The sequence below is a fragment of the Schistocerca gregaria genome, chromosome 3 (genome assembly GCF_023897955.1).
Source record: "Schistocerca gregaria isolate iqSchGreg1 chromosome 3, iqSchGreg1.2, whole genome shotgun sequence".
NCBI lineage: Eukaryota > Metazoa > Arthropoda > Insecta > Orthoptera > Acrididae > Schistocerca > Schistocerca gregaria.
In genome coordinates, this window is record NC_064922.1 from 417058640 (window position 1) to 417081997 (window position 23358).

The 23358-nt window shown below is 41.1% G+C and overlaps 1 protein-coding gene across 2 annotated transcripts in view; it reads left to right on the forward strand.

Annotated features, from left to right (window-relative positions):
- The window catches only part of LOC126354332 (jouberin-like), a 259936-nt gene that overhangs the window by 35657 nt on the left and 200921 nt on the right, over positions 1-23358 (forward strand). For both annotated transcript variants that reach the window (XM_050003897.1, XM_050003898.1), the window contains exon 2: positions 17753-18945. In XM_050003897.1, the coding sequence (XP_049859854.1) occupies positions 17753-18945 (1193 nt within the window). The remainder of the gene's footprint in view (positions 1-17752; positions 18946-23358) is intronic.

Sequence of the window (23358 nt, forward strand, 5' to 3'; positions counted from 1 at the left end):
TTACCATCATTTTTCTGAAATTAAATTCTCTACAACTTCTGTTGAAAAGTTTGTGCAATTGTCTGGAACTTAAAAAACAAATTGGGCCAAGTAGTTAATAAATAAAAATTTTATGAATTTACTTCTTCTCTTCTCTGGATGTTCTGGAAAACTACTGCAAATACACGCCTGGGAAATGTTTTATTAGATTCACCAGATCAATAACAACAAAATAAATGAAATTGTGCTTTACTTTAATCTCATTCAGTTTTTTGATGGCTTCGTATTAGCGAAGGTGCTAAATTATAGACAAAATCTTTTACTAGCCATAACTCCATAACTCCATAACTAAACATTTGCGGACCTACGTTTATAAGAACTTTTTTCTCTAGTTTTATTTCTAGAGTAACATATTAAAATATTTGCATATCTTCGTGAATGACCTTGTATATGTTGCAGTTGATAATCAATCTACATAGAGATGACTGAGTTTAATGGAGATAGTTATTTTAGATTAAATATCCTCATACTTCATTGTGAAGAACTGTTGTTTATTCTTCTTTATCTACCTGGAAACCTCATCTGTATTGCTGCTGCCAAGCTAATTTCTTTGTATACCTTGCAAAATTAATGCCACTTGATCAAATTCAACTCACTGTCTTTGTTAATAAATAACAATGCTATAATTATGCAGCGGTGTAAGCATACCTTGAGCTACTAATTGGAGAACTGACTTGTGGAAATAACTTATTTGATCCAGAATGAGATTTTCACTCTGCAGTAGAGTGTGCGCTGATATGAAACTTCATGACAGATTAAAACTGTGTGCCAGTCCGAGACTCGAACTCAGCACCTTAGCCTTCGCGGGCAAGTGCTCTACCAACTGAGCTACCCAGGCAAGATTCACAACCTGTCTTCACAGCTTCAATACTGCCAGTACCTCGTCTCCTACCTTCCAAACTTCACAGGAGCTCTTCTGCGAATCTCGCAGAACTAGCACTCCTGGAAAAAAGGCTATTGTGGAGACATGGCTTAGCCACAGCCTAAGGGATGTTTCCAGAATGAGATTTTTACTCTGCAGCAGAGTGTGCGCTGATATGAAACTTCCTGACAGATTAAAACTGTGTACCAGACCGAGACTCGAACTGGGGACCTTTGTCTTTTGCAGACATGTGTTCTACCAACTGGGCTATCCAGGCACAACTCACAACCCATCCTCACAGCTTCAATTCTGCCAGTACCTCATCCACCTCTTCTGTGAACCTCTGACAATGTGAATGTTGAGACTCAATGTATGAAGTTAAAGATTTAGTACAACATGCCTTGACCGTTTTGTGCCAGTGAAGCTGTGAGGGATGGGGATGATCCACCATGATTTGACAGCCATGTTAGAAAGGTGCTACAGAAGCAGAGTGCTTCACTGCAAATTTAAATGCAGCCAAAGCTTCACAAATAAACAAAAACTGAATGAAATGTAAATTAGTGTAAGGAGAAACATGAAGAGTCCATAGAATTCAAAAATAAAATTCTATCTAAAATCTGTCTACAATCTATAGACAAAAAGAAAAAAGAAGAAAAAAAAAACAAGGCCATACCGATTTTCAGACTGTCCATGTGATTGAATAGGAGAATTTATAGCAAACCGAACACAGAATGTCATTCTTAATCGAGGGAAACCTTCAGATGTAAAAGTAACTTCTTGCGTAATGCAAGGAAGTGTTACAAGACCATTACTTTTTACAGCATATAAATGATATAGTGGATGATGTTGGAAATCCCATGAGGTATTTTTCAGATTCTGTTCTATACAAAGAAGTCACCACTTTTGAAATTGGTGCTGAACTACAGGAAGTCTTGCAGAGGATTGACACTAAGTGCAAGGATTGGCATTGGTCCTCCAACTGTAACAAATGCAACATATTGCACATGAATAGGCAGATTATGCAATTGCAGAACAATCAAAGGAAGCAGTCATTCCATAAAATATCTCGGAGTCTGCATATGGAGTTATTTCAAGTGGAAAACCAGATAAAACTAATTGAAAGTAAGCAGATGATTCACTGAGCTTCATTGGAAGAGTCCTTAGGAAGTTAGTACATTCACAAAGGAGGTAGCTTACAAAGCCCTTGTTCGATCTGTAGTAGGATATTGCTTTTCAGTCTGTATCAAATAAGACTGATCTAGGAAATAGAGAAGAACTGAAGGAGAGCAGCAAGTTTCGTTACACGCTCATTTAGTAAGCACGGAAACATCATGGAGATGCTCAACCAACTTCAGTGACAGGTGCTGCAAGGGAGCTGATCTGAATCATGGTATGGCTTACTATTAAAATTCCTAGAAGAGTCAACCTGTATACTGCTTCCTCCTATATATACTTCATGGAAAGATCATTAGCCTAAAATTAGAGAGATTCAATCTGATACTGATGATTACTAACATTCATTCTTCCTGTGAATGATCTGCATGTAGAACAGGAAATGGGAACTGGCAGTAGTGCAGAAAGTACCCTGTGCTACTCCCTGTCAAGTGGCTTGTAGAGTGTGAAGTAATAGCATCAACATCATAAGTATGAAAAAATCCTCAAGATGAGTAAAACATGCTTGAAATGCACCACATAAGTTAAATTAACACAAAATAAGTAATGAAACTTACAACAGTATCAATGATTTGTTTATTACAGTCATTGTACTTAGCCATTGATGCCAAAGTGAAGAAATCCTATGTTTTTGATTTAAATTGTATGATATTCTTATTTACATTTATTAAAAACTGATTGAGAGCTGATTTAGGATTTTAAGAGGTTCTCATTGTAGGTTTAATGCTGTAATCAATTTGACTGTATCAGTAATCTTTACTTGTAAGGAAGCCAAAATTAAAATCTCCAGCTTTAGTTTGTTATATATGTAAAATTTATTTAAAAGTATTGTGTATTATTCTAACTTGTTTCAAAGTATCACATGAGTTTTCGTATAGTGTAGGTGACTATGCAGTGTGGTGTGGTATTTCATGATGTTATTGATGAGTGTGGAATGTAAGGTGAAATATAGTGCCTGCATACAACCTACCAACCTGAAGAGCCTGAAGATGGCTGCAAAGTATAATACTCTGATTGGCAATTGAGTGTCAAGTGTGTCACATACCACCATCACTCCATGAGACAGTGTGAAGGAGTTCGGAAGGTAGCCTGGGGCACTGGGGAAGAGTCTGGTGAATAGGAATCTTATTCTACTTCCTGCTCTGGTGCTGACACTGAAAATTACTTCCAGCTCTAGAATTGATACCAGGTGCCACTGAGTTAAACGTAGTGGCAGAAGTCAATGTTGACAGCACCAGCTGTGGAGGTTATTTGAGAGAGCCATACATCTTTTATATCAACATACTAAACAACTCAAGGCACCCAAAGAAAATTCTTTCTTATTATTTGTTTAAATTTTTGTGCACTGTGAAACATTTGTAACTTACATTCTTCTTAAAATACCTATACCATATACCTTAATATTCAGACTGGTAGTTAAGTTATAACTTACCTATTATATGTGAGTCTTCATGTTCCACATTGTTTCAAATGGCTGAAAAATTTTGGGAACTGAGTTTTAAACAAACTTTGTCATCTGCTAACAATTCAGCTGCAAACTGTTCAGCAAAAATAGTAGCAAATAACAGTTTATGGTTATGGCTGTTTTACCACAATTGTTTGTACCTATGATGTGTTTATCAATTGGTAATTTTTCAGTTTTTTGTTATTGGTCAAATAAGTCTCACTAGAAATTGCACAATAAATTTTTGTTGTAATTTAGGAAAAAATGAAATATTTCATGAAAACTGTTGCAAGCTTTGTAAATGAAATTCCAAAAAAAAATATCAAATCATAGTATAAATTGCAACTTCTCTCCTTTCTCTTGATATTTATACTGCTAATGATAACAGAGTGCCAATCAGTATTTAAATACATGCTTGGAAAAAAAAGACACCCACAAGAACAAGGTCATGTTCTTAACAGCTGATTTTACAAATAGTTCATCGTTATAGGAATGTGTGATAACAGATTCATATGAAATAGCACAGCAAAGGGAGCTCAAACAGTGACATCAGTATATAGTGTATACCTCTATGATGGCAACATAGACACATATTCTTGCATGAAAATGATTGAAAAGGTGCCAAATAGTATCCAGTGATAGCCTGTCTCAAGCATCTTGCATATATTGTTGCAGTTCGGCAAGATTCTTACAGCCTTTGGAGAACAAGTAAGTTCCTGCTTCACCCTGTCCTACATGTATTGTGAGTGATCTCCTCTGGCGCTCTGGCCTGGGGAGGTGTTGTGCATCATAAAGAACACATTGCACAGCAGCAGCTGTATATGGACATGCATTACCCTGCTGAAAAAGAACATCATCTTCCTACTGAAGAAATGGTGGTAGCATGGGAATAGCAACCTGTGTAATGTAGTGGGCACTTTTTACTTTACTCTGCAGAGAAACCAAATGTGACTATGAGTTGTAACAGATGGCATCCCACACCATGAAGTCTGGGTGGGACCTTCATGTCATGGCCAAATACACCCTGTAGCAGGCAGCTCAGCAGATCTATGCCGTACATGTGTACATCTATCCCTCACACACAAGAAGAACCTACTTTTATCACTGAAGATGGGAGAGCACCATTTCACTCACCCAGACGACTCTTTCACAACACCAGAATTATTATGGGGTCACTGACTGGCTCCCCAGAGGCACATGTGCCCTTAGTCCTGCTGCAAGCAGATGGTTCCCAACAGCCCTTGGTGACACAACAGGTGCAACATATTCCCGAATTTCTTCCCTGCATTATGTTAGTCTGCTACTAGTGCTCGAACAGTTTGTCACTCTTGAAATGCATCTGTACAATGAGGATGTCCAGAACTTTGTCCATAGCTGTGGAAATGTTCCACAGAGTACCTCCGAAGGCAGCAACATGCACCAATACATTCTGCCTGACACGTGCAACAATCTGTCGATATGTCCATCCAGCTTCCTGCAGGCCCAAAATGTAACCCCAATAAAATGACTTCAGTTATTCAACAAGACTATGTACTCATCGGTGGGCTGTGGTTGTACCCTATAATTAATGAATCAATCACTGTTGACCTCTAAACTCAGCACAGTTATTGTGAGCAGAGGAAAAAAGGAGGGCTCACAGATGAGCCTCCTGCATTCCATCAAATCACCGATGACCATGACCAATGAATCACTAACACTACAACCCCATAGTATGCACATATTAAACTTTGGTACCACTCAACACAGTACATGAGGTGTTACATTTGTTTTCCAGCAGTGTGTTTCTGCAACCTAATGAACAATACTAGACCATGGAATACCAGATCAACTGTGAGATTGGATTTAAGAATTTCTAGCAAACAGAACGCATGTCATTCTGAATGGAGAGAAGTGTTCAGACATAATAGTAGTTTTGAGCATGTGCAGTGGACTCTTATAGGATAATTACTTTTGAAAATGTATATAAATAATGCAGTAGATAATGTTGAAAGTTTTGTGAGGCTTTTCCTGGAAGATGCTGTTGTATATAGCGAAGTCATGACATAAGAAAATTGTAGAAAAATGCAGGAAGACCTACTGTTATAACCTTTAATCACAATAATTGTGTGGATATTCACAATAGCTGATCACATGATTACAACTCAGTCTCTCGTATTCGACTGCCGTGCCGTGACATGCGGCCGGCGCCGTTTGTAGCTAGGTGGCGCTCCCGCGCTCAGCCGATTTGCGGAGCGCCTCTATCGCCGTTTGTGGGCACTGTCGTGGCGGCACTGTTAAATGTCGTCGCACTATCACAACACTTTTCCCCCCTTGAAAAAAAAAAAACCACTCACTTCCTTGGAGACATGGACAGCGCGGAGACATCCATGGCTTCTTGTGAGGCCCCGAGGAGATCCCGCGCAGAGACACGAGAGTATGGTCGAAAATGTCCAGGACGGAAGCTCGTGTGTGGAACGTGCGTCCTGGATGAGATGATGGGTGAAAACTCTGGAGCAGCATCCATAGGTGTCATGGACCTGGGAGTGTGCTCCAGCGAGATGGGTCCCGGAGAAGGCGGCGTCGCGACTGGGGCCGGTTCCGGCATGCTCGGAAGTGGCAGTGACGTCGGCTGCATCAACACGGACAGTGGATTGGCAGCAGCGACAGGACTGGCGTCTCGGGCTGGTGGAGGTGAAGGATGGGGCGGTGGCACCGGCGTGGCCACCACTCGTGGGTGCATCTGGTCATAATGGCGAACAACCATGCCGTCGCCCGTACGATCCATTTAGGACGAGATCCATACCCTCGTGCCCACATGTCGGCGCCCACCGAGTATTTTCCCACATTAGGGGACACAGTACAAGGCCTGACAGGGAGAAGCAGGTGCAGTAGAGTGCGCGGTTGGCGGCCATACAAGAGTTCAGCAGGGCTGCGATCACCCAGAGGCGTGAAGCGATAAGAACTCAGAAATTGCAGCAGGGCGTCATCTGTGGAAAAATCACAAAGGAATTTTTTCATCTGGCATTTGAAAGTGCAGACAAGGCGCTCGACCTCCCCATTAGATTGCGGATGGAAGGGAGGTGCTGTAACATGATGAATCCCTTGTCCAGTACAAAAATCACGGAAGGCCTGCGAAGAGAACTGAGGGCCATTGTCCGTGACGGTCGTGGATGGAAGACCTTCTAGCGCAAAGATTTTGGACAAAGCCAGCATCGTCGCCGCAGTGGTGGGTGACGGACATCTAACAACAAACGGAAACTTCGAGAAGGCGTCAATCAACAGTAGCCAATAAGTACCGAGGAAGGGGCCAGCAATGTCTGAATCAATACCGGGCCAATAAACGTGCCTGCGGGCCAGGGACTTAGTCCGAGAAATACCCCAATGGCCTTCGTGCAACAGTTTGAGAACATCTTTGCAAAGAGAGGCTGGCACCACGACCTGTGGAGATGCGCCATCCATGGCCAGAAAAACAACACCATCACGAACAGACAGATGAAGGCACAAGGCATGGTAGTTGCGAAGGGGATCCGATGCCTGGCCCTTGGTCCTGTCCGGCCATCCTCGTTGAACAAAACCGATCACCCGACGCAGGACCGGGTCCCGCGCAGTAGCCGGCGCGACCTGCGAACCTGTAAGTGGAAAGCCCTCGACCGCACGACGTTCTTTCTCATCAATGTGGAAACAGAGGAGTTCATCACAATCGAAAACAGGGTCGGGGCCCATTGGCAATCGCGACAATGCATCAGCGTTGGCGTGCTGGGCTGTGGGGCGATAGTGAATCTCATAATGAAAACGAGACAAGTATAAGGCCCAACGTTGCAGGCGGTGAGCTGCCTTATCCGGAAGTGACGCCGATGGGCTGAACAGAGAGACCAGCGGTTTGTGGTCGGTGATGTGGTGAAACTTAGAACCATACAAAAACACGCTGCACTTTTTAGAGCATAAATGATAGCGAGTGCCTCCTTTTCGATTTGAGAGTAACGCCGTTACGCCTTGTTGAGGGTCTTGGAAGCATAGGCGATGGGTCGTTCCGACCCATCCTCATACCAATGGGCGAGAAAAGCCCCTAGGCCATACTGTGACGCGTCAGTCGCCAGAACCAAGTGCTGACCCGGACGGAATGTAGCAAGACAAGGTGCCGACTGCAAATGAGCCTTCAGGTGGACAAAAGCCTGCTCACACCTGTCGGACCAACAGAAGGGGACGTTTTTGCGTAACAGCTGATGCAGAGGATAAGCTACCGCCGCTGCGGATGGAATGAATTTGTGATAATAAGCAATCTTGCCTAGAAACGCCTGAAGTTCTTTGACTGTAGACGGCCGGGGTAGAGCGTTAATGGCCGCAATGTGCTGACGGAGAGGACGTATACCCTCACGGGACAAGTGGAAACCAAGATACTCAATGGAGGGTTGGAAGAACTGTGACTTGTCCAGATTGCACCTCAACCCAGCCGAATGCAAAACCCGAAACAGTGAATGTAAATTACGAAGGTGCTCCTCAGTGGAGGCTCCCGTGACAACAATGTCATCCAGATAGTTTATGCAGCCGGGAACGGAAGCCGTGAGCTGTTCCAAAAACCGCTGAAAAATGGCCGGTGCACTAGCGACGCCAAATGGTAATCGCTGGTACTGATACAACCCACAAGGAGTGTTGATAACGAGAAATTCCTTGGAAGTAGCGTCCAACGGCAACTGATGGTACGCCTCCGATAAGTCAAGTTTGGAAAAGAACTGGCCCCCAGCGAACTTGGTAAACAACTCCTCAGGACGGGGAATGTGGATAAGTGTCAATGAGGCTCTGAGCGTTGACGGTGGCTTTAAAGTCACCACACAATCGCAGACTCCCGTTTGGTTTAGAAACCACCACGATCGGCGATGCCCATTCGCTGGAGGTAACCGGAAGGAGAATCCCTGAAGTGGTTAACCTGTCTAGCTCAGGCTTGACAGGTGCACGCAACGCCACCGGAATAGGGCGTGCCCGGAAAAACTTAGGGCGAGCCGTAGGTTTAAGAGTAATGTGTGCTTCAAAATCCTTGGCACAACCCAGACCAGCAGAGAACACGGACGAAAATTCAGAACACAATCCATCCAGCTGTTGATACGGAATATCCTCAGATATGAGCTGCACATCATCATCAATGGAGAACCCGAACAACTGGAAAGCATCATAACCGAACAGGTTTTCAGTGTCCGCATGATACATAAAACGTGAGGGGCCGAAAAACAGACTTGTAGGCGGTGGAAGCATCAAACTGGCCCATAATAGGAATTTTCTGTTTATTATAAGTCCTCAGATTTCGCGTAACTGGAGACAAAGGAGGGGAGCCCAACGCCAAATACGTGCGAGAATTAATGAGAGTTACTGCAGAGCCAGTGTCCACTTGCATGCGGATGTCTTTATTCAGAACACGAACAGTAACAACCTATTTGTTCGAGAAAGCACACAGTGAACATCCATGTCCGACGCCTCGTCCTCGTCGACAGGAACTTTATGGGACTGACACACAGAAGCAATGTGGCCTTTTTTCCTACATGAATTACACGTGGGCCAAAGTTTTGGACACGCTGCCCTGTCGTGCTGTACAAAGCAACGGGGGCAAGAAGGAAGTGCGGAACGAACCGGCTTCTGTGGTTGCTGGTTTCGCTGCAAGCATTGCGGCCCAACGCGTCGTTGTTGACGCGAGTGAACCGCCGCCACATCGTCGTTCTCCTGTGGAACAGGCAAATTGCCCGTGTCGAGAGTTGACTGTACAGTGCCTACATCACACCACGCGTCGATTTGCGTGCCAGCAGCGTGAGACACTTCAAAGGATTGAGCGATGCTTAGAACTTCCGACAACGACGGGTTTGGCAGTTGGAGGGCACGCTGCCGAACTTCTTTATCAGGAGCAAGCCGTAGATTAACATCCCTAACCATTGAGTCTGCATAAGACTCGTGATGTGTGTCCGTGACAAACTGACATTTCCTACTCAGACCGTGTAGTTCCGCCGCCCAAGCCCGGTAAGATTGATGGGGCTGTTTACGACACTGGTAGAACGCCACGCTGGCGGCAACGACGTGGGTGTTTTTTTGATGATAGTCAGACAATAAGTCACACATTTCTTGGAAGGACAGGGAGGCAGGTTCCCGCAGAGGGGCTAACTGAGATAGCAGCTGATAGACTCGAGGGGAAATCCAAGATAGAAATAATGACTTACACATAGGAGCGTCGACAACGTCGAAAGCCAAGAAGTGTTGCCGCAAACGCTTCTCACAATCCTCCCAGTCTTCAGCGGCCTCGTCGTAAGGAGGGAATGGAGGCGGAGAAGAGGAACGCCTGAATCGCTGCCGTCAGCTGTGTTTGATGAGCCTGAATAGTAACCGTCAGCTGTGTTTGTTGTTCAATGAGCACTTGCATAAGCTGTTCCATATCTGCCCCGTCACAAACACGCAAATCCACAACGCAGTGAAAATATCCCGACCTCGTCGCCAAAATGTGTTATAACCTTTAATCACAATAATTGCGTGGATATTCACACTCTCTCTTAGAAACAATAGCTGATCACATGATTACAACTCAGTGTCTTGTATTCGACTGCCGTGCCGTGACATGTGGCCAGTGCCGTTCGTAGCTAGTTGGCACTGACGCGCTCAGCCGATTTGCAGAGCGCCTCTATCGCCGTTTGTGCGTACTGTCGTGGCAGCACTGTTAAATGTCGTGGCACTATCACAACACCTACAAATGATTGATGCTTAGTGCAGGGGGTGGAAATTGACCCTTAACTTAAACAAATGTTATACATTGTGAATAGATAGACAGAAAGACCATTTATTGTATGCTTACACAATTGCAGAACAATGACTGGAAGCAGTTGTTTTCACATAAATTAATCACACTGAGGCAATTGTCATACTGAGATTCATCGGAAGAATGCTCAGGAAATGTAGTCCATGAACAAAAGAAGTAGCTTACAAAATACTTGTTTGGTCAATACTTCAATATTGTTCATCAGTATGCAATCCACACCAGATAGGACTGATAGAGGAAATAGAGAAGATCCAAAGAAGAGCAGGGTTTTTCTTTACAGGTTCATTTAGTAAGTGCAAAAGTGTCACGGAGATACTCAGCTGTATCTACTGGCAGACACTGCAAGAGAGGCATTCTGCATCATTGCGTGGTCTACTGTTAAAGACCTGGGAGCATAATTTTGTAAAAGAGTCGACCAGTGTATTGCTTCCTTCTCTGCATATCTCACGAAAAGACCATCAAGATGAAATTGGAGAGATTCAAGCCCACTGAGGGGCTTACCAGCGATCATTATTCCCATGACCCATATGCAACTGGAACAGGAACAGGGGGGGAAGTGACAATGGTACACAAAGTACCCTCTGCCACACAGCATGAGGTGGCTTGTGGAGTATAGATGTGGATATAGTTGTAGGAAGTTGAAATAAAACAATACTGAAAAAAAAATCAAATGTTTTGTGAAATGCATTGTCTTGTTGTTGTTGTCTTCAGTCCTGAGACTGGTTTGATGCAGCTCTCCATGCTACTCTATCCTGTGCAAGCTGCTTCATCTCCCAGTACGTACTGCAACCTACATCCTTCTGAATCTGCTTAGTGTACTCATCTCTTGGTCTCCCTCTACGATTTTTACCCTCCACGCTGCCCTCCAATGCTAAATTTGTGATCCCTTGATGCCTCAAAACATGTCCTACCAACCAATCCCTTCTTCTAGTCAAGTTGTGCCACAAACTTCTCTTCTCCTCAATCTTATTCAATACCTCCTCATTAGTTACGTGATCTATCCACCTTATCTTCAGTATTCTTCTGTAGCACCACATTTCGAAAGCTTCTATTCTCTTCTTGTCCAAACTAGTTATCGTCCATGTTTCACTTCCATACATGGCTACACTCCAAACAAATACTTTCAGAAACGACTTCCTGATTGCATTGTCTAGAAGTAATGTATTAGAGAAACATTTGACACATTTGAATGATTCTCGAAATCATGTAAAGTAAATTAGGTTGCTGTAGAATCTGAAGTTCAGTGTTTAACTGAAGGCCTTATTTCAACAGTGGTACACCTCCAATTTTGTCCATTTTGAGATATTGAGGCTTTAACATAACTGAGTGATGACAATTCCGTGACCCATATATCAGAAATATTGCAGTCCATAGCTGGTTGCAAGGGATTTACCTTTCCTATTTATGCACTTCATTCATTAAATTTCATGAGTCTTATGTCCAAAAAGTAGGGGCAAAGGAGATACATAACAATTAAAATAAAATAAATCCAATATTGGGATAAACCTGAATAATCTTTTAGAAAAATTGATGGAATGTAGCATTTTTGGCAGAATAAATTACTTAGTAGACAACTACAATTCAATTACAGTTTAATACATTTTTTATGGTATCAACCTTTACAAGACTTAATCAATAAACCTTCATCAGTCATTACTGTTATTTACATTCTTGGACATTTTCTACTTTAGTAGGCCACAAAAATATCTGTGATTGACTGCAGGATTGAAAGGAAGCAAATTAAATATTCCTGTTGTTTCTTCAGTTGCACTTTTCTTCTCTGTGGGTACAGTAAAGAATTAGGAATTGTGCCATATGCTTGTGATTATCCTCTTCCACATTTTGAGGTGAAGTTTAGCACGTAGAAATCAATAATCTCATTCAAAATTTCTTGCACATCATTTTGTATGGATTCTGTCTCTCAAATGTCATCCATTTCATTCGAAAATTATTACATTCATTATACTCTTCATTTTTCTTCCTCTTTACTCTTGCATTCTACATCTCCTTTGGGACTAAAAAGTCAGAATTTTTCAGTTCTGTGTTTAAGAATTTATTTTTTCTGCTGGTGTTCCTTATTGCTTAAAAATATCTTGTGCAGGGAAATAAAGTCTGTTTTATTTAAATTCTTTTCTATGAGACCAAAGTCTTTCTCATTAGACAGGTATCAAGGAACTGACAGCATGAACTTTACATTAAAATTGCGCACATTTTAATCAGGGCCTGGTGTCTCTATCATTATCACTAAACCAATGTTTATATTACTGTTCTGGGCACCATGTGTGTCACTGTAACCAACTTCATGTTCCTGATAAGTAACTGCTTCATGAATATGCTTTAGCAAACAGGTACCAAGTTATTGTAAGCCTCTTGATCTAGCTGTTTCATCCCAAAAATACGTATGATTATGATTATCTTTTTAATTGTGGCACCCAAAATCATAACCTAACATGATTTTTTTAATAATAATATATGAATGTTGTCAGTTTATAAAATGCTAGTGTCTTTTGTAGGTCAAAGGTAAACACTAACTTACTGGTTGCATATAGGTCATTGGCCATTCTTGCAGCTTCTGATTTTTGGAGATGACTTTCCTTTTCAACTTTAAGTTCCATTTTTTCTTCTTCATTTGATGAACCTAGAATTTTAAATTGCAATTTGTCACAAAAACTGCATGTATCTTTATGTGATGATCGAAATGAGAGGTTTGTCAATTAAAAAATAATTTGTTGTGTTTCTTCACTCTTTCCAGGTGTATTTTATGACGAAATAAATCTCGGGTGAACAGCCTGGTATGAGTCTGCATAGGACACAATATTTTGGTTATCGACCACGTTGCCATCATCAGGTGCGCTGATGTACTGACCGGTGGTGGGCCGGCACCAGGTATATATAGGACAATCTACCTCCTCCCTCAGGCGCTTGCTATCAGTTCGTGTGGTCCACGCCCCACACACAGTACAGGTACAGTGTCCTTTCTTGTGCCATCTGGGCGCTGCGTCCTAGGCCTTCTTGTTCAGGAGGGTCTGCCGGCGCCGCTCTTGTTCTTCTTCCCTCCTCCCCTGAAGTCGGTACACTTTGGGAAATATCCTTTTTCTTCTTAATCTGGGTGATCGCGGGTGCCCACACCTTGCTAAGGATGTAACCGCTGTTCCAATTTAGTTGCGGCTCCCTTACTCTAATCTCTATGGCTTCTTCGATGACACAGTCCCAGTATTGGAAGTCTGTATCAGGACTTTGGTTTGGTCATAATTCATGCTATGGAGTTCATACAGGCAATGCTCAGTGACTGCCGACTTACTGGGCTGTTGCAGTCTAGTGTGCCGTTGATGTTCTCGGCATTGGTCCTCAATGGTACGAATGGTCTCACCTATGTATACACTCCCACATTGGCAAGGTATCTGATAAACCCTTGATTTACATAGACCAAAGTTGTCTTTGAATTTACCAAGAAGGCTATAGGTTTTACTTTGAGGGCGGAAGATGGTTTTCACTTGGTGTTTACGTAAAATGCATCCCATTTTTCCGGATAAGGCCCCACAAAACGGAATAATAGTCAAGTTCACCTTCTCCTGAGGGTCATCCTCAGTTTCCACTGGTGTTGCATGTGTGGGATGTAGAGACTTCCAAATTTGCCCTCCTTGTAACTGTTCCTCCAAAACACGGTCTTCAGATGGTCAAATTATTGTTGGAGACCATCCCTGTTGGAGATGGTGTGAGCTCTGTGTACAAGAGTTTTGAGCATGCCATTCTTTTGTGCCAGGTGGTGGCAGCTATCCGCATATAGGTACAAATCGATGTGCGCCTTCTTCCTATACACGCTGTGACCCAAAGTGCCATCAGCTCATCTTCTAATCGAAACATCTAGGAAAGGGAGCATCCCATCCGTTTTGATCTCCATGGTGAACTTAATATTCTAGTGTCTGGAGTTGAGATGTGTGAGGAAATCTGCCAGTTTATCTCTTCCATGCGGCGAGATAATGAAGGTATCATCGACATATCTAAAGAAACAGATGGGTTTTAGATGTGCTGATTTCATCATAAAATATGGCTGGAGAAATTGAAGAATCACATCACATACCTCTACGAGGGGGGGGGGGGGGGGGGATATGTATCGCAGCATGAAAAGGATTGACAAGCTGTGTCGTTGGAGAAGTCATCTACTGAGTTCTTTTGTTTTTCTTATGAAGTGCCGAGAAGAACATGTGGTACCAAATTTTGCTAAGGTCAAGCATCACATTGACTCAGCAGCAGCCAGAAGAATCAAGAAACGTGCCAGCGTAGCTTTGGTACAAGAGAGAGTTCGCTTCACGCGGTGGCGCTTGGACACTACCAACAAAGAACTCTACAACTGGCCAACCGATTCAACACCTGGACATGGGAATGGGTTGATGGTGTCACAGAAATTTGACAAAGAGACCATCAACCTTTCCAGACATGTTTTGACATCAACTTATTTCTTATTTGATGGTGAATACTATGAGCAGACAGAAGGAGTAGCCATGGGGAGTCCACTCTCACCCATTGTCGCAAATATGTACATGGAACATTTCGAGGAGGAAGCTCTTGAATCATTGATATTCATTATGAGATCTGTGGAGTTTATGGAGAAATCATTATGAGTGATGGAATGGTAAGAAAGTGGGTGACAGCATTTGAAGATGGCCGCAAAAATGTGCATGATGAACAACAGAGTGGGCGTCCTTTGGTCGTTAATGAAAGTTTGGTGCAGGAAGTGGACAATAAGGTGAGAGAAAACAGATGCTTTATGATTTCCTCCTTGTGGGATGACTTTCCTAATGTTCCTCGTAGTGTTTTTTATGGCATTGTGACTGAGCACTTGAATTATCGAAAATTGTGCACACGTTGGGTTCCGAAAATGTTGACGGATGTGCACAAAACCAAATGTTTAGACAGTGCATTGACTTTTCTTGAATGGTACCATAACAATGGTGATGATTTCTTAAGCCAAATTGTTATGGGCAATGAAACGTGGGTGGCTTATGTCACACCAGAATCAAAGCAACAGTCCATGTAATGGTGGCATTCAGATTCACCCAGAAAAGTGAAGTTTAAGCAAACAATTTCTGCTTGGAAAATAATGTGCATAGTTTTTTGGGACATAAAAGGGGTATTGCTTGTGGAATTTCTGCCTTGTAATGAGACAGTCAATGCAGCAGCTTACTGTAAGACATTGCACAATCTGCACCATTCAATTCAGAACAAAAGACATGGCAAGTTGAGCAAGGGCATTGTTTTGCTGCAAGACAATGCCCATCCGCATGTGGCAAATCAGACCAAAGACTTCATCACATTTTTCTGATGGGAAACTGTAGATCATCCTCTGTACAGCCCCGATCTTGCGCCCAGTGACTACCATCTGTGACTGCACGTGAAGAAACACCTGGGTGGTCAGATTCTTCAAGATGATGACAAGATCAAAACAGTGGTGATGCAGTGGGTAACAAGTTAGGTGGCAGACTTCTATGAGGAGGATATTTAAAAACTGGTACAACATTATGATAAGTGCCTCAATATTGATGGAAATTATGTAGAAAAGTAGATTAAGGTACAGGCTTTCATGTAAAAATAAAATTATTGAGATATCTTGGCACGTCTTTTTTTAATTTCAAAATAGTAATTACTTATGAACCATGCCATATTGTTATTGAACACTACCTTTCCCAATGCCTGATGGATTCCAAACCAACAACCTGTTCCTAGTCACCATGACCCAACTATATCCTCACCCACAATTACTTCTCCTTTGAAGGGCATTACCCAACAAGCCACCTTCCTAGATATTGTCCTCCATCTCAAAGATGGCTACACCAGTACCTCCGTTCATATCAAACCTACTAACCACCAGCATACCTCCACTTTGAGAGCTTTCACCCATTTCCTACCAAGAAGTCCCTTCCATACAGCCTAGCCATCCATGATCATCACATCTGCAGGATGAGTGGTCCATCTTGAAATATACTGAGTGTCTCACTGAAGGCTTCACAAACCATAATTATCTTTCCAACCTTGTAAAAAAACAAATCTCCCATACCTTACTTTTCTAGTCTCTCACGACCTCCCAAAGTCCTATTGTCTGGCCACAGAGGAGCATTCTGCTTGTAACTTAGTACCATCCAGGACTGGAGCAACTGAATTACATCCTCCGCCAGGGTTTTGACTACCTCTCGTCATGCCCTGAAATGAGAAATGTCGTGCCCACTATCCTTCCCAGCCTTCCCACAGTGGTATTCCACTGTCCACCAAAACTACACAATATACTCATCCATCCCTACACAACCTGGGCTCCCAACCCCTTACCCCATGGCTCATACCCCTGTAATAGTTGTATGTGCAAGACCTGTCCCATACATCCTCCCACCACCACCTATTACAATCCGACCACAACAATCACCTATCCCATCAAAGGCAGGGCTACCTGTGAAACCAGTCATGGGATCTACAAGCTAAGGCGCAATCACTGTGCTGCATTCTTTGTCAGCATGAGAACCAACGAGCTGTCTGTCCGCATGAATGGCCGCCGACAAACTGTGGTCAAGAAGCAAGTGGACCACCCTCTCCCTGAGCATACTGCCAGACATGACATCCTTCATTTCAGTGACTGCTTCACAACCTGTGCTGCATAGATACTTCCCACCAACACCATCTTATCTGAATTGCGCAGGTGGTAACTTTCCCCGCAATATATCCTACGTTCCCATAAGCCTCAATCTTCGTTAGTCATTGTCCTCACCCATCCAGCCCCTTCCCTGTTCCCATTCCAGCACTACACAGCCCTCATTACATCATCCTAGTTATCTCCTTTTCCACTAGTCCCCCCCTCCACCCCCACCTCTCCCCTGTCCTCCATCTAACCTCCCGACTGTACCCACCTCGTCCCTGCATGCTCACCAGCACCACATCACTGTCCGCCTACTATCCCTCCCCCTCCCCACCACACCCTCCTCCTTACCCGCTGCTGCTTACAGTGTGGCTTCAGTTTGCCTGTGACTGCAGTTGTGTGTTGTGTGTGTGTGTGTGTGTGTGTGTGTGTGTGTGTGTGTGTGTGTGTGTGTGTGTGTCGTATATTTTTGATGAAGACATTACTGTCTGAAAAGTTTATTTGTGACAGTCTTTTTGTTGTGCCTACCTGTGACTCACCATCTCTGCTGTATGGTGAGTAGCAACTTTCCTTTTCATAATAAATCTTTTCGTCACAGTCATGACTTTTTCTGTTGGAGCATAACAATGAGAGTGTGATTACCTTGGTAATTTGATTACTGTTATTTCCCATTTTTGCCATAACTTCCTTACTAGTAATATTGAGATGTCCTGCACTATATTAGAATTTTAGGTAAATATTTACTTTCTTTCATGAATTCCACTGTAGAAGACCATGCATGCCATTTAACTTTGTTTTCTTCTCATTCAGATGTACATTGTTACTTACCCTATTCCACTGTTATAGGATGCAGATGATACTGGACAGTCTGCTGATTACAAACATACTAATGCTGTCCCACAAAGGAAGAAGGTTAAGAATTTCAGGAGAAAATATGACTCCTTCACAATGGATAGTCAACATGAGGAGACACGTGACACTGCTATTTGTAATAGTAAACAGAGCTTGTTGGTTGGTTCTCAAGATAAAGGACAACAGAAAGAAAGGAATGTAACTGAACAAATGTTACATAAATTTGGTAAAGATACAAAAGGGAAGAGAAATAATATTAAATATTCAGAGAGAAAAAGTGGTCAGAGTAATTCAAGAATAACATCATCAGAAGAAAGTTCAAGTTTGAGTATTCATTGTTCTCAAACCCAGGAATACAGTGCATCTAAATCAGGAAATATTGATGCCACTCACAGTGGGAAACGAAGTGCAATTCATGATTCATTAAGTAACTCCTCTGATCAGTTGCCCGCTGCAGAATATGGCAGAGATGGCACAATAAATGTTACCACGCCAACAAATAATCAAGAGGAAGAGTGCCAGTCCACAACCAAATCACTAATTGAGGCCAAAGAATATCAGAAATTTGATTCATGTGATCATAATTTAAGACATAACTACTTTTCTGATAGTGAAGCTTTTAAAAGAGAGAAAAGAAATTCCAGAAGAATATCTTACAGAGATGAAAGGAAGAAAAAGTTTAATGCCTCTAACTCATCTGAAAAGATCTATGAAGACATTGCTTTGCATCATAATGTTTCAGAAATGAAAAAATCACGATCTGTTTGTGAAACAATGCCAGAATGGGAAAGTACTACATCAGTGTATCATTCTAGTGAAGAAATATCTGGAACAAATTTAGTTGATAGTGAATACTCAGCTGCAGAATTGGATCAGAGAAGTAATCATTCAGATTATGAAGAATTAGCATGCAAGAAAGTTGTAACAGATCTACCAGATGCTCAAAATAGTTCCACAAAACAGTATACTTATGAAAAAGTTATAGGTTTGTTTGTCCACAAGACTGATCATTTGAAAACCAATAACTTTATCAGACACCCCACTGTAAAAGTGCATATTCTGAATTCAGAGACAGGTGAAAAACTAGAGAAAAGTGACAAGAAACGGTGTGTTTCATTCTTCCATGAAAATGATGTTGAGCATATATTACCTCTGATGACTAAACCTTACAACTTTAGAGAGAAAAGGTAAGAATAAAAGAATCTAAGTAGTTCACTCTTTTGTGCTATGTAGCTTTTAGGGCAAAGAAAAATAAAAATTTCCAGTGATCTTTTACACTGCAGTTTTCCTAAGTCTGACAGCTGCAGTGCCCATTACAGATTTATACATGGTGCTTCATTTGCCAGATAGGAGTGAATGAGAGGGTAGCTAAATTCTATGTATGGAGAGGTATGTTAGTTGTTTGAGCTTTCACATTTAATGTTCTCAAAATAACTGAGTTAGTGGACTGGTTCTTGAAGAATACATTCAAAGGTTCTGTGTTGCACTTGCCCATTACTGATATTACAATAATCATAATTTCCATTAAACTTCTTCTAATTATGTACCCTGATGCCTTTTAGTTCTATGTTGATTTCAAAATATACATATTGTCTTAAAATTGATTTTATCAGTTTAATAACACAGCCGATGAATAGACAGCAAAAGTCAGTAAATTGCTAGGAAATATAATTTTCCTGAATATGATGGCAAGTTGAGCAAAATATTGAAATCATGTATAGACTTGAGATACAAAATCTGAGTTCAGTGTTCCTTATGGCCATGCCCACTTTGCCTCCAGCTGATGGTATGGGATATCCCTCTTTTTTCAATTTGACAAACACTTCAAGTGGGTTTTAATTTATCAATGCAGGACAGGGTGAGACTTCAGGACTGCATAAAATAATGTTGTACACACAATTTATATCACCTGATGATGCACGTAATTTGGCATGAAATCGGTTGTGGTTTTAATAAAAAACTTACATCAGCTGGAGCAGTGTTGTGTGCCTTCTAATAAAAATGAGATCAAAGATCACTGCAGAATGCTAAGAAACCCTAGAGTAGGGTATAATGGGTCATCCTCCTCTAGCTTTACCTTTATAGAAATAACCAATATCATGAATACTCTAGATTCTTGTATAGATGAACATTGTATCAGCTGTGTAGTGATATGAGAATTTCTGTGTAAATTCTAAAACCGCTCAGCCTTTTACAGTCTCGAACACATGACATTCTGGATATGAGTGTGGGATGGTAGAATCCTATCTTCTTTGTGCCACATGTCTGTGTGTGCAAGTTTAAAATAAGTTGCAGGAAGAAAGTAGATGCGGTCATTGGATGGTACCGACAAGTACCTGTCGGGCAATCCACAGATGTTTTAGTGAGTGTGTAAGGAAGAACCAAGGAGTTTACGTGCAGCTCTGTGCTTATTGTGTCATTGACTATTATTATTAAAACAAGAACAGTGGAAAAAGTACTCATGTAGGCTCTTGATGCAACCTTGTTAGAAACAAGACTCATTTTATGATTCATGTTAAGAAAGGGCATGGTATCTAAGCCAACTTTCTTTTAACTGTAATTCAATTTGTTTCTAATGTCCGACTGCATGAGAGACTTGCAGGAAGTTACATATTCATGTGGAAAGTGAGATTTGTATTGTGTATGGAGATAAAATACATCATTAGTTGATGAAAAGTAAAGTTTGTTCTCTACTTATTTCATAAGTAGAAAGAGTCTAAAAATTCCTGTACCTAGCGTTATTCGATGGAGAAGAAGTCAAGAGGGTTTCCAGCTGCTGGCTATTCAGTAAGGAAGAGTGGCTGCAAATTCCAAGTAAGTCACCTCATAAAGGATTTGAAGATGATTTGGGGAATAAGTCAATATAACACATATCCACACTCACACTTTAAGTCGTCAGAGTGTTAGAACAAGACGACCTGTCTGAAAGGACCAAGAAAACAGGAATTTTAAGCCAAAAATGAGAGAAGAAGCTATTGTGTGTTGCCATAGCAACCGAACATAATAAGACAAAGGAATTACTACAAGACAATGGAATACATTAAAGTATCCAATGGAGGAAAATTTAAATGGAAAAACATTGATGGAATGAAAAATTCACAATGATAAAAATAGTAAAGAAGATTTTGATGTATTTGTCTAAGAAGTACACATAGAACGCTTCAGCTAAGAAGATACAGTGTGGGGAGTATGCAGCTCTCACATACATTGCAGGGACGCAGACACGGAAACCAACATACATCTGATGCCACCGGCACCAGCTGCTGTTCACCTGTGCTGACCTGTGACCACATCTGCTCACCTACACAACGGGAATTCTACTCCAGGTAGGTGTGAAACAAAGCTTGATTACTTTGGTACAAAGTGGTACGAGATACTGTTGAGTGAACTGTTATTGTGTAATTATCATCTTTAAAGTTAGTTTTAAATGCTTACAAGAGCTAAGGCATATAAAAGTATGGAAAAGATACAACAGGTTGGGGAAACTCAACACCCAGCTATGGCCATGAAGATTAGCAAAGAAGTGCCTCACTGGGCTGAGTTGATCAATTTAATCAAAGCTCAGAGTCCTAAGCTAAACTCATTAAATTCTCAATTAAATGCTCAGTGTGTGACTCTAAGTAAAGAACTAGATTTGGTAAATTATCAATAAAATACTCAAATGACAAATTTAGGTTTGTTAAACAACAAAGTTGACTCTTCAAGCAAGGAATTTAGTAATCTATGTGAATGCATGGGTGCTTTGAAGACTGAATTCGACACCATAAGTAATAAAGTAGAGAATTTAAAAGTAGTTTTAAAGAATGAGTTGACAAATTCTTTGACTATTCATATAAATCATATGTTTACCGACTTTAGTCAGGAACGGAATGGTACTGTTCAGGATTTATTAAAAAGGTTGGAATTTAACATTGCGAACAAATGTAATAATGTAGAATCAGAACTTATTGAAAAGTTAGGATCTTTTGAAAAAGTGTACAATTAAATATAATGATGTAAGACAGGAAATGAATACTTTGAAAGAGAGTGTGGATAAGCATAATGAATTGATGCCTATTATTCAATTGCAAATTACAGGTGTCCATACGCAGGTAGGTAACGTAGAAAGGAATTTCAAAGAGAAAATAGCTAACTCTGATATTATAAATGTAACTAGTTTGGAGCAACAATTTGGAGAAATTATAGAATGAAAGGTTACCAAGAGAATAACATCTGGGAACATATTGCCTATTGCTTCTTCCAAACTTAATGATACCAGAAATGGTATGGACGACCTGTGGAGAGAAATTAAGCTTATCCAAGACAAAATAGAAAAAAATAAAATAAGGTTGTGTTAACCAGTGAAGCGGTGACTGATTTGCAATGGGGAGCTAATTCAGGGTTATCTAGACAATTCCTTAAATTTAACCCAGACTGAGATGTACATCCGACCCATGTCTTAGAAAGATTTTCCAAAAAATTGGGAAGATTCCAAGAAGATCGAATTTGCTCTGGGGTACCTTCTAGGGAAAGCCTCAGAATGGGGAACAGTGAATACTGAGAATTTTTCCTTTTGGGGAGACTTTAAAAGTAAATCTAAGACAAGTATTTGTCTGCCAGTGCTCAGGAAATGTTAATGTCAGATCTGTTGGACCCAAAATTTTAAAATAATACTTGGGGTACTATGAGGAAATATTTTGATTGGCATTTAACATGAGCAAAGTATTTAGGTAAGCCAATGGAAGAAGAAGGACTAGTACGTATTTTAATTAGAAGATTGCCAATCTATGTGGGAAAAGACATCTTATGTAGTCATTAGAAAACGATAGAAGAGTTGGTGTCTTTTGTTGGTGCACTTGATGCAATAAATAAGGACCGCAACGAAACTTTACATCAAGGTGAAAGTTCAAACTATAAAAGAAATAGTGGTAATAATTTAAAAAGCTATGAGACTAACATATCAAAAGTCACCAGTACAATAAGAAAAGTTGTAATGACAATTATCAAAAGAAGCATCCACCTTCAAATTTAGATCTGGTAGCTCCTCATGCAATGTGAAGAAGGTATTGAACAGCATATTTAGTATATGAAACAATGTTTCAGCATTTGATGTGTTTATTAGGTAGGAAGTTACCTATCTGTTGGAGCATGTGATGAGAACTCTAAGGAGGAAACTGAAAGATGTTAGCAGATCCACTCCTCCACACTGCAGTATGGCTGGACCCTGCTGGACCAGTCAATTTGCAAGAGATCATGTGTGCTGGGTATTGTACTTGAGCATCTGTTGACTGCATCTGAGTTGTGTCTAATATTTGTGAATTGTTAGCCAAGACTGCTAAAGACAGTGTTATTCAGCATAAATGCATGTAGGGGGATTAAGTTTGATTAAGTTTCAAACCATTTTGTAACTTTAAATCAATATGTATTTTTTCATCATTTGTAAAGGAATCTTCTAGGTTTTTATGTACATAGGTTAGTTGTACGGAGAGCGTACAACCATTGATTGAAGCTAGATGCTTCTCAGAATTACTCTTTATACATAATTGGACTGCTTGAGATGATTATGGGCTTTCTTCATTTTGTTGTGTCAAAACTTTTTTTTGCTGGTTTGTACTTGGTGT